A 12,956-nucleotide genomic window follows, 5' to 3' on the forward strand; every position below is an offset into this window, starting at 1 on the left:
ACTCTTGATTTCATATTAACACTTAATTTCTTACATCACACAAAATTACAACTATGATATTGATACATAAAGGATTTCTATAACTCGGATTCTATCCCGTTGCCAGCAGCAGACAGCATCTTCATCTCTGCCAGGAATTCATTCGCAACATATTCTGAAGCTGCAGAAACAAAACGTAAGATTTACCACTTCATTGTTTTACACTGAACAGTTCTGCATCTTTCAGAATGTCAAACTTCAACTTACCACAGTTCCAGCACTCGATAATACATCTGATAGTGAACTACAACCACCTCTCATCTGAAACATTCACATATAAAAACACCCTGAATTTGTTGTGCCTGAAGCTATGACAGAGATTTCAAAACCTCAATTAAATCTTTCATGTATTTTCGAAACAGGAATTACACAGGGAATATACAGTAGACACCTGACATAATCTCTTCACACAAACACCAGATTATGAATCGAATAAATTCTAACTCTAATTATCACCTCACTCATACAAAAATCATTGTTTATCAATTGATTAGAGTCAACTGTACATTAAATTCCTTGCTTTTCCATATCTCCAGATTGAACTTGATTGAATCAACTGTGTTTTTACCTGTTGAATACACTTGCCAGCTTTCTGCACTTCATTCAGTCTACGATCTAAAAACATCCACGTATCTTTATGACCCTCAGACGTATCTTGAGTCATGTATATTTCACTAGTTTTATACACGTATGCCAACATAGCTCTCTTCGTGTACCAGTTCATCTGAAAATATAAAGTTATATCCTGATCGTTTCATAAACTTCATTAAGTCAAAATACGTGACTCGAGCCGAGCCTACAGAATCCACATCCGATGACGCATTTCAAAGGGTTTCACTTACATCATGTGAATTATCACCCGCATAATACCAAATATCATCGACTAACCGGGTCAGATTCCTGAGGGCAGTCGGTGAATTCTGTGGTAACGCTTGTAATCCCATAGCCTGAAATAGTTCAACATTAATTATAAAACCTGAAGTTATTTTCAATCATGAAAGAGTTTAGAATTTATTGCCTTTATTCTACCTGAGGCCACGTGTTGATGTATGGTATAATCATTTGTAGTCGAGTTTCCAAAGCATCTTTGATAAATACTGGAACTGGTCTCTTACTGGAAAACAACATCAATCAACTTCTATTTAGTCACCCAACTGTGGAACGGAGTCCAGAGTCAAGTTTAACCCTCTCAACTGTGGAACTAGCCATGCAACTGTGGAACTGGGTCCAGATTCCCATTAAACTCACACACCTGTGGAACTGGATCCAGAGTCGCATTAAACCCAAACAACTGTGGAACTGGATCCAGAATCAAATTAAACCCACACAACTGTGGAACTTGGTCCAGGAGTCAAAAAACCCCACACAACTGGAACTGGATCCAGAGCCAAATTAAACGCCAGTTTCCTAGCAATTGAAAGTGTAAAATTCTTACTCAGTTTTGCCAGCTTTGATCTGTTGTGTTTCTACGCTGAGAACGTCTGCTAAACGTTTGTTACAATCAGTATAGAAATAATGAACCAACTCGATTCCACCTCGAGGAAACAGACCTTGCGTTACAGCCGGTAAACCTAAATCAACCGCACCTGAAAAAAACCCGTATATCGTGAGATAAATGCGGAACTCAAGCAAAATCAACTGATTGAAATGAATAATTTTACTTTACCTGCTCCGATAGCGTTTGAAGTCCATCCATGTTCATGCACATGATTCACAGCAGCTTCCAGGATCTTTCCCTTCAGTTCTTCTTCGGTATAACCTTCATCCGACGAACTAGAAACAAAAGATAATTTCTTCCAATCATTCATTCATTGAGAATGACTGGAGCAGGTGATATCAATCTTAATGAAGTCACAGTACAGTAGACTGCTTCCCCCAAGTCACATGCTTTGGATAACCATGTCTAGCACAATTTATAACAATTTCCAAACCAACTCATCTTGATAATGACCCATCCCTCCTCGGACTACACCTTACACGATTCTTGTCCGTGACTTGTGGTTTACCTGTCAGATTCACTGTCTGATGAAGAGGTACCTCCTGCTGTACTGCTACAATTCCTCAAAACTAGAATCCTCGCCAATCCTGAAGTAAAAAATTTAATCAGCATTGATCGGAAAATTATGCGTTAAGTCCACCGAGTCAGCAAGAATTTCAATTTCCGAGAAATTTTGACATAGAAGCAGAACCGGTGATCGATGAAGAACTCAGTCTTCTGAAAGGTTGGGGTTAAAGATATCCCAATAACCGTGACGACCTCCTTAACCTGACCCTCTCAGCTCTGCAAATTGACATCAAGGGTTTTTACTTATTTCAATATAAACTACTAATAAACATGATGTTTGGAGTGAAGTAGATTTATTTAACCGATACAAGAAACCAGATTTTAACAATACAATAGAGTCGTTTTACTCAATACAAGCTCAAAGAGCAGCTCTGCAGTAGTGAACTGTCACCTCAATTCCTGGGGCGGAGTTTAAACATACAGTCCGTGTATCACATGATCGAATATGTGAATATGTTAATTCTAATGGTAACAATGATAATGAAGAGACTATTATTACAATCATTGAGAGTTCAATTTCTTCAAAAAAGTGTAAAACTATCCATAATAACATCATAAACAGGTATTTATTATTAATCAATGCTGCTACAGTAGACTGTGCTCACCGCGAAGCTGCTTGCCTCGGGTTATCACATACCCCGGACTGTGCTTACCATGGAGCCGGTTGCCTCGGGTTATCACATACCCCGGACTGTGCTTACCGTGGAGCCGGTTGCTGAATCATACAATGTAATATTAAAATCAGCGCAAAGTCTACTGTATATTGCATAGTATTGAGAAATATAACATTCATTACAGGAAACTTTACTTGTTTCATTCGAGAAGATAAGTTCAGAAAAGAGCTTAAGCGTTCGGCCTCAAACCCTTTGATATATAGTAACTTGGCCCACACAAGATCGCTTCTAAAAATCTAACATTCAATCTTGATTTATCTGCATACATCGAACAAGAAGAGCAGTAATTATACGGGTAGTTAGTTCGTTAAGAGATCTGCGTTTCTTATTAATTAACAACACGTTTTAATACTTGAGTTGAAAATAGGAATAAATGCAAAGAATAAAGTGTTAATCAACTAAGCCTCCTCACGCCTCACAGGGTTTCAAACCTGATGGCGTCGTGAGACTTGATGTCGAATAACGACAAACTAAACTAAATGAGGCCCTACACGCTGCATCAGTTAACCCACTAGACAGCGTGCATATCTATAATTCATTTTCAACTAACTTTCATCCAGATTTTAAGCCGCCCACACAAAAGATTAGACAAATCACATAAATCTTGATAAACTCACGATTGATGTTTAGGTTTATAGTTTGATTTTCATTCATTATCCGTGGAATTTCCTCGATTGCCACAGTCAAACGTAGAGAGCAGAATCAGGAGGATTCAAAATTCCCAGCACCCGAAAAAAAATATCACTTAAAATGCTACAGTTTTTATCTGTATAGATGTGACCAAAAAAAAGTAGTAAAACTAGAAAATAATAGGAAAAAGTTCCCATGAGTGACTTCAACATTTGACAACAAAATTAGACTTTAAAATCATAGCACGTTTTTATAATGCATAAAATTGTGTGGTGAGGTCTGAAGAGGCTATAATGCATAATGGTCTATACTAAAATAGCTAAAACCAAATGAACTGAGACTGGTTTTAGATCTATAACCTCATGACTGCTGAACTCAACCCAAAGAAGCGCCAGTTCTATGCTCAGCAACTGACTCTTCATCCTCCCTACCTCGGAATCAGATTTGAATCCCTGTAGCAGAAGGATGAAGGCTGAACTCTATAAATTCAACAACCAATCGTACAACTTTATCTGTACTTCAATTTCAAAATCGAATTCCCTGTTTCGCTCCAAGTAGGTGTGCCTGGTGGATTCTAAAGGGACACCAAATCAAAACAAATCAGACTAAATCTTCCAACCAATTAAGTTACAGGGTTAATCCCTATTTTCAGATCAAAAACATTTGAGTTTTTAGATTGTAAAACTATGAATTGTTTGATGTTTGTTGTTTGTGTGAATCAATGATTTCCTGAACTCGAACTACGACGCTTTGCATCATATCAAACGTATGCAGCGCCGTCGTGACGATATTCATTTGTTGGTCTTTCGGTAATCGGGGTAAGGGTAAACCTCCGACCGTAACGCTCGTTAAATCGGAATCTTTATTTCCGCTCGAGTCGGTCAGGAGCGACGACGCTTCCCCTTTTAAACCGCGCAGTTCGAGCTCGTAATGAGCGCGGGACATTTCAATCCCCGTCAACAACGGTTCCATGTAACTCGACGTTAAATTCGCGACGTAATTCCAGATGGCGGTGGCGTTAACGTTTGGGTCGTCGCGCAGCACGAGGTATCGTAGCAGATTCAACGCGGCCATGATCGCGTCGGAGTGCTCCAACAGATCGGTCGTCGCTCCGTCCGCGAGCGTGAAGATATTTGAGTAGAACCGCGGTAACTTGTCAGCGGAGAAACTGTCGTCGCTGTCGTCACGTCGTAAACTAGAATCGATTTCTTGTTTTAACAGTTGAATAACGAACCCGGTGAACCCGGCGTGGTGACTGATGTTTAATAGGTAATAGATGAACGAGTTTTTACCGCGCGAGTCAAATTTCGACAGTTGTTTCGGGAATAATCGTAAAGCCGTCTGTCGAACGTCTCTCGCTGAGCAGCGAATAACGCACTGCGCGAGCAGACGCACGCACTGAGTGAAATCGTCGTTATCGAGCCAGTCATACGATACAGAACCGGGCGCGATCTCCGCGATCAACTGATCCACGATACGAACCCCCTTCGCGACGACGAACGGCTCCGAACGCTGCAACAGCGCCACCGCATACGGTAAACTATCGAGGAAGACGAACTCCGCTCGCAGAACGCTCGGATAATTCAACGACGCGTGCATTCGTTCACCGTGGATCAAATAAACGAAACACGCGACACCTAGTTCAAGGTCGTTCTCTTCGTTACGATATCCACCGGCGTCGTCTGCCGCAGTCACGAGTTCAGACATCCACGTGATAGCGCGATGTAAATCAGCGCACATCGACGTGACGTATTTAATCAATAATTCAGACATGACGCGCACGAGTGATTTCGTTCCGTTCTCGTCCACGGTCAAATCTAGAAATACGAGGGGGTGATTGAGTAATTTCAACAGGTACCGAACGACCAGTTTCCTCTGATCGGGGATCCCCGGTTTCTCGTTACCGCCCGAGTCAGGGATTCCCTGTTTATTGTTACCACCCGTGACGGGGATTCCCTGTTTACTGTTACCGCTCGCGACGGGGATTCCCGGTTTAGCTTCGTTTACGAACGGTTTCAAAAACGTCAACAGAGCCGATATCACGTCGCCGATTCGTAGGATTTTTGGATCGCTATCGAGGATCTTTTTCTCGTTGGTTTCTAAATTCGCCGATACGTCTTTCGACGGTAGTTCGAGGCAGAGAATGTGAGCGTACAGAGTCTCGAGGGTCATCTCCAGCGAATATTGACGCTTCGTCGGCAGACGTAACAAAACCGTTTGAATCGCGTGCAGCAGTGTTTTAAATTTAACGTCATCTTTAAAACTGTCGGCTTGTTCGAGCAGCCCGAGTAGTAACTCTTTAGCGTTTCCCGTCCTCGCCAGGTGGACGAGCGCTTGTTCGCAGAAATCAACGAGCTTCGGTCGTTTTCGATTGTTGCGTTCGGTTAAACACGAACACAACACCGGAACTAAATCCCATCCGATCGATTCCAGGTGCGTTTTATTTTCATCGGCGTAAAATGTGGCGTTCAAACGACAGATTTCTCGTTTAGAGATCATCTGCTGGAGGTCGGCGATGAAAATATTTTGACGTTCCTCGCGGGTCGGATCGGAGCTATGCTCGGAGCATTCCTGTTTCTGATCACCGCACTCCGAGGAAGCTTCCCGTGGCAGATTAGCACACTCGGACGCTTCCCGTGTCGCAACAAAGGCACGCTCGGTGCATTCCTGTTTCTGATTGGCGCGCTCGGAGGAAGCTTCCCGCATTGTATCGATACACTCAGAGTCGCCCTTCTCAGTGGCGACAACTAGATCAATATTACAACTAGATTCAGCCATTTCGAGTTTGGAATAATTTACAGTCTGTAAACGATAAAAACATCAATAACAAACTCTTCAGTTCAGCGCAACGCTAAAAAACAAGACACCCCCTCCTTTTCTAAAACAAAAACCTTGCGAAAAAAATCTTCTTAAGAAAACAATGTAATGGTACAATGTTTTTAAATGGATTAGTGAAGGACTGATTTTAACCGGTATTGAACTCGATACCTCTAAAATTTCCATTAAAAGTATATCACAATAATGCAAGCAGATTGAATTGAACTTGATTGAGAAGTTTCTTCAATTTTTTGGTTCTCTCTGAATTTTCAACCAGATGAAAAACTTGATGTGATTCAAAATAACGGTATAAATCGAAGATCGAATACTTGACCTACTATAAAAAATCCAATACTCACCGAAACTCGGCAATTCTAGACTTGAACGGCAGATACAGCGCAACATTTCCAAATTGGTCTCGCAAAATCAAGTGCCCCAATGCGCCATCTATCGACAAACCGATGCGTACAAAATATTGATTCTCCCCGCTGGTGGCAGCACAATACGGTAATAAGTATGGTTTTGCCATATTTATTGCGGGCCGGTCGGCCAGCTGTTTGTGCACAAAAATTATCATTGTCTAGAATTATAGAAATAAACGAACATTTCGCTTCACTCGTTTTGACAAGGGTTTTCTGTTCCTTCACAGAAAACTCTATTGATATTTTCCTCAACTGTAGTACATATCGATGAAGACCGAGTCACTTAATTGAATCCAATCCGTCGCGAGAACTGGGCTCTGGCATTAAAAGCACCACAGCGAAATTAATGAGATTAAACTTAACAAAACGAACGAAGGAATTAATGAACATGAATGCCATTTTATTCTTAAGACAACAATATCCCTAAATGACAGTTAGACAAGACCATCACTTTACTAGCCATAGTTTAGTGATGGGTAATTTACAACTTTACTGAAATACATATCGCGAAAAAACGAATATCACAATTGTGGCAGTGCCAACTAAAAAGTTACTGTTTGAACAATCAAATAAATTTGAAAACGACTGATCTTCATCTGGTTTCTACCCCTAGACCAGTCTGGTATGGTTGAACCTGCCAGGAGATACCTCCCACCAGCATAGGGAGCGTTCACAAATTACGTACCTCAAAATCTCCCGTTTTTCTGACCCCCCTCCCCCCTTGTACCACCTTTGTACCAAATTCATTGACCCCCTCTTTAGGTACGTACCTTCGCACCCATGACCACATAAGTAAGTACCTTTTTCGCTGACCCCCCTCCCCCCTTGTACCACTTAGTACCAAAATTCAGTAATCCCCCGCCCCCCCCCCAAATGAAGGTACGTAATTTATGAACGCTCCCATAGCTCTCGGGTCATGGAGGCACACAAGCTATACTTCACCACGTCAAGGTGTCAGTCCATAGTAGAAGACCATACATAAAGGTAGAACCTTAAAAAAATGTTCAACCTTTTGCGTATATCTACTTTATGAATGGTCACTTATTTAGCCTTCATCATTCAATAAATATTCACTTACAGTAAGTAAATCGGTTGGCGCTATTTCAATGAAGGCTCGATCTTTCATCAGTTATTTAAAGCATTCTATCATATCAGTTTAGCGTGTTTAATTCAGTTTGGTTTATCGTTATTTGTTTGTTTTGTTTATTGTGAACTGATAGGGCTGATAGAATGCTAAAAACAACAACAGAAAAGATCTCGTGTTGGCATACTTGGAGGAGATTGATCTAAGGAATGAATTATTAGACTCACTTACTAAATACCTTATTAATTTAATTTCCACATATTATATGAAAAATTCATAAATACATGTATTAAGAAATATTTAAAAAAAATCAGGGCCTCTTTAAAAAAAGCGTTAAAGTCACCGCTGCTCCAGAATCATTGTTTATAGAATACACTATTATCACTGCTGCTCCTGAATAACTGTTTATAGAATCCACTATTATCACTGCTGCTCCTGAATAACTGTTTATAGAATCCACTATTATCACTGCTGCTCCTGAATAACTGTTTATAGAATCCACTATTATCACTGCTGCTCCAGAATCATTGTTTATAAAATCCGCTATTGTCTCCCTAATCGATGTAGGAATCCATCATTTGTAGAAGAAATCCATGGTTGGGTCATAAATCGCTACTGGCTCCTCGATAAAGTTTAGCTGAAATGAGTAGAAAAAGACGATTCTTTCAAGCATTAATTAAGTCACCATCTTTTCACCACATTTGGAAAGATAATCCTTTAATTAATGATAGAATTTTTTTTAAAACAACTTCATTCACTATGAAAATCCCGAATAAATGTTATAATTTACTTAGCATACAGACTTATTCAACCCTATTTAAGAGTAGTGATGGCAATAAGATGCCAGATATAAGATCAGCAATGTGGACTAGTACATTTTTATTGTCAACTGAACAATTATATGGCACCTGAAAAGAACAACTTCAGACTTCACAGATATTGAATTCATTTTAATTGTAGATATCTAAACAATCGCTTGATAAGTATTTGTCCCAGCTATATTCTAATACTATACTACAGTTATATTTGTGTAAGCTTTAAAGCCAAAACTTGATCCTAAAAAAGTTTAAAATAAACGAATTAATACCTTAAAGCATTAATCATAATAATTTCCATGTAAATCAACTAGCTCGGTTTGTTGGTTTTCAAGTTAGACGGTTCTGTGTGTAGTTCTAATCGGTCGATTTTGGATGACTAGTTGATCTCTGGGGTCTTTCTTATGAGATTTAGCTGAAATGAATAAAAGAAGATATCCTGTAATCACAAAATAGATCATTTAGCATTAATCATAATAATTTCCATGTAAATCAGCATACCTTTCAAGATTATTGGATCTACTATCGATGACTAGTATCTTCTAAGTTCTTGGCTGATGAGTTTAATTCAAGTTGGTCTGTTCTGTGGGTTAAATTCTTATTAAATCTAATTAATGCAAAGTGAAAATTGAGAGAGAGAGAGAGAGAGAGAATGCAAAATTGTAATAGATGGGTACATATTAATTATGTATAAAAATGGATATTTCACACAAACAATAAAATTCCGTGACTCCCTCAAGATGCAGGACGGTTGGCAGTTCTGAAAGGTTGAGGGATGCAAAATCATTCAAAGAGAAACATCTCTTTTTTGCGGCCTCATGTCCTTCATGTGATGATAAATAGGATGAAAACCTAAATAGAGCACGGCCACGAGCTCCGATGAGAGCAAAAGGGATTTTTAGGTTATTGTGACGTGTGTAGGTACGTCAACACTACATAAATGGGTTGGAGGAATGTGGTGACGCATAAACACGTCACAATCAGTGAATTCCAAGCCATGTCTGGTCAAGGGTCTGCAAACGTTACTAAAGAGTAAAACAATATAAAAGGACACCGGGAGACATCAAAAGACTGGAAAGAGAACAGCCGGGGAGCGAGAACACATAGAAATAATAAAAGCATATTATTCACTGGAGAAGATTCTTCTGTTCATTTTCTATCACCAGATAATTTATACATTATAACCGAGGTATGCGTATATTCCGTAGAAACCTTGTTATATCGAATATCTAATACAACAGGCAATTAAAGGGGGGGTGCTACAGCATTACTAAGAGACATTCACAACTCCTAAACTGCAGTAACTCATCCTGAGTTCTAAATATTGTTATTGTAGATCAAAATGCTTTGGATTCATTGTAGCTGCTGTTGATACAGCAGAAATGATAATCAAGGAAAACCCACACCATATAGATGGTGTTGTTGTGGATTTTGAAATGGCGAAAGAGGTAAGCTATCATACTGTGTTATTCAATCTCTGGTAATGCAATCCAAGGTATGTTCCATAGATATAAAAAAAACAATATAGCGGTATTTTGTCAGGTAATTAAAGGGGTGCTTCAGCATTACTAAGAGACATTCACAACTCCTAAACTGCAGTAACTCATCCTGAGTTCTAAATATTGTTATTGTAGATCAAAATGCTTTGGATTCATTGTAGCTGCTGCGGATATAGCAGAACAAATAATCCAGCAGAACCCACACCATATAGATGGTGTGGGTGTGATTTTTCGAAATCGCGAAAGAGGTAAGCCATCATGCTGTGTTATTCAAACTCTGGTAATGCAATGCAAGGTATGCTCCATAAAGAATATTTCCATTTATTATATATGTTAGGGCCCCGAGTAAGATATAGATAAACAATATAGCGGTATTTTGTCAGGTAATTAAAGGGGTGCTTCAGCATTACTAAGAGACATTCACAACTCCTAAACTGCAGTAACTCATCCTGAGTTCTAAATATTGTTATTGTAGATCAAAATGCTTTGGATTCATTGTAGCTGCTGCGGATATAGCAGAACAAATAATCCAGCAGAACCCACACCATATAGATGGTGTGGGTGTGATTTTTCGAAATCGCGAAAGAGGTAAGCCATCATGCTGTGTTATTCAAACTCTGGTAATGCAATGCAAGGTATGCTCCATAAAGAATATTTCCATTTATTATATATGTTAGGGCCCCGAGTAAGATATAGATAAACAATATAGCGGTATTTTGTCAGGTAATTAAAGGGGTGCTTCAGCATTACTAAGAGACATTCACAACTCCTAAACTGCAGTAACTCATCCTGAGTTCTAAATATTGTTATTGTAGATCAAAATGCTACGGATTTATCGATGTGCCACAAGATGTAGGAGAACAAATAATGAAGAACAACCCACACCATATAGATGGTGTGGGTGTGATTTTTGAAATCACGAAAGAGGTAAGCTATCATGCTGTGTTATTCAATCTCTGGTAATGCAATCCAAGGTATGTTCTATAAAGAATATATACCTTGAAATATTGGGGGCCCCGAGTAAGATACAAAAAAACAATATAGCGGTATTTTGTCAGGTAATTAAAGGGGTGCTTCAGCATTACTAAGAGACATTCACAACTCCTAAACTGCAGTAACTCATCCTGAGTTCTAAATATATATATACATACTATTATCAATGTAGGTCAAAATGCTACGGATTCGTAGTAGCCCCAACAAATGAAGCTGAAAAGATTTTAAATGAAAACCCACATCTTATAGATGGTGTGGGTGCTAATTTTTGCTAGGAACGGGACGACGTTCAGCTGTGTTTTATTCATAATTTTCTCCTTCATTCCACAGATGAAGTTATATGCAAAAAAACAACAGGGAAAAGTTTAAAAAAATATTTCAATAACCATGAAATAAAAAAGCTTATGTGGTAAAAGATAAAAAAAACCAGTAAGTTTATGATGTTTTTATTTCAAATGTGTTTAATGTTCATAATGAAGGAATAGAGGCGTCATCAGGAATTTAAGGTTGTAAGGTGTATATGTTTATCTAAGGGATGACGTTCAGCTGTGTTTTATTCATAATTTTCTCCTTCATTCCACAGATGGAACGTAATCCTAATGTCAAATTAATTGCAAAGAAAATTGCCAAAAAAACTACAGGCAGTACGTTGAAAAAATATTTTAATAACAAAAAAATTTAAAAAGCGTATATAATAAAAGATAGAAAAAACCAGTAAGTTCATGATCTTTTTATTTAAAATGTGTTTAATTTTCCTAATAAAGGAATAAAGGCTCCATCAGGAATTTAAGGTTGTAAGGTGTATATGTTTATCTAAGGGATGACGTTCAGCTGTGTTTTATTCATAATTTTCACCTTCATTCCACAGATGGAACGTAATGTCAAATTAATTGCAAAGAAACTTGCAAAAAAAACTACAGGCAGTACGTTGAAAAAATATTTTAATAACAAAAAAATTAAAAAAGCGTATATAATAAAAGATAGAAAAAACCAGTAAGTTTATGATCTTTTTATTTAAAATGTGTTTAATTTTCCTAATAAAGGAATAAAGGCTCCATCAGGAATTTAAGGTTGTAAGGTGTATATGTTTATCTAAGGGATGACGTTCAGCTGTGTTTTATTCATAATTTTCTCCTTCATTCCACAGATGGAACGTAATCCTAATGTCAAATTAATTGCAAAGAAAATTGCCAAAAAAACTACAGGCAGTACGTTGAAAAAATATTTTAATAACAAAAAAATTTAAAAAGCGTATATAATAAAAGATAGAAAAAACCAGTAAGTTTATGATCTTTTTATTTAAAATGTGTTTAATTTTCCTAATAAAGGAATAAAGGCTCCATCAGGAATTTAAGGTTGTAAGGTGTATATGTTTATCTAAGGGATGACGTTCAGCTGTGTTTTATTCATAATTTTCACCTTCATTCCACAGATGGAACGTAATCCTAATGTCAAATTAATTGCAAAGAAAATTGCCAAAAAAACTACAGGCAGTACGTTGAAAAAATATTTTAATAACAAAAAAATTAAAAAAGCGTATGTAATAAAAGATAGAAAAAACCAGTAAGTTTATGATCTTTTTATTTAAATGTTTTTAATTTTCCTAATAAAGGAATAAAGGCTCCATCAGGAATTTAAGGTTGTAAGGTGTATATGTTTATCTAAGGGATGACGATTAATTATGTATTTATCTACTATTATCTATCGTTAAAAACAAAAGCTTTTTTTACATTTGATCTTTAAGGAATTGAATTTTATTGTAAATCCCTGAATTCTCTTACAGATACCAATGAAGCAAAGGCTAAGAAGTGCAACCAGATGGAGAAATGTAAGTTTTGAATTTTCTCCTTCATTCCACAGATGGAACATAAAGGAATAAAGGCTCCATCAGAATTTAAGGTTGTAAGGTGTATATGTT

The 12,956-nt window shown here is 37.9% G+C and overlaps 2 protein-coding genes and 1 long non-coding RNA gene across 3 annotated transcripts; all 3 read right to left on the bottom strand.

Moving 5' to 3' along the window:
• Nucleotides 1–8: 8 nt before the first annotated feature.
• Nucleotides 9–6,679, bottom strand: LOC141901041 (ubiquinone biosynthesis protein COQ9, mitochondrial-like). The gene is made up of 9 exons (XM_074788117.1): nt 6,585–6,679; nt 2,046–2,124; nt 1,706–1,812; nt 1,475–1,625; nt 1,069–1,153; nt 882–986; nt 608–763; nt 247–300; nt 9–160 (listed from the first exon to the last, which is right to left on the bottom strand). The coding sequence occupies exons 1-9, from the start codon at nt 6,628–6,630 to the stop codon at nt 122–124; spliced, it is 822 nt and encodes a 273-aa protein (XP_074644218.1). The 5' UTR covers nt 6,631–6,679; the 3' UTR covers nt 9–121.
• LOC141901038 (glomulin-like) lies at nt 2,389–6,198 on the bottom strand. The gene is made up of 2 exons (XM_074788110.1): nt 5,389–6,198; nt 2,389–5,304 (listed from the first exon to the last, which is right to left on the bottom strand). Exons 1-2 carry the CDS (start codon nt 6,184–6,186, stop codon nt 4,093–4,095), a joined length of 2,010 nt encoding a protein of 669 aa, XP_074644211.1. The 5' UTR covers nt 6,187–6,198; the 3' UTR covers nt 2,389–4,092.
• Nucleotides 6,680–7,550: 871 nt separating the features above from the next.
• On the bottom strand, nt 7,551–9,173 carry LOC141902659 (uncharacterized). The gene is made up of 3 exons (XR_012618909.1): nt 9,048–9,173; nt 8,819–8,961; nt 7,551–8,368 (listed from the first exon to the last, which is right to left on the bottom strand). It is a non-coding gene; the product is annotated as an uncharacterized LOC141902659 (long non-coding RNA).
• Between the last annotated feature and the right edge of the window lie 3,783 nt (nt 9,174–12,956).

Source organism: Tubulanus polymorphus, chromosome 3 (genome assembly GCF_964204645.1).
Source record: "Tubulanus polymorphus chromosome 3, tnTubPoly1.2, whole genome shotgun sequence".
Classification (NCBI taxonomy): Eukaryota; Metazoa; Nemertea; class Palaeonemertea; order Tubulaniformes; family Tubulanidae; genus Tubulanus; species Tubulanus polymorphus.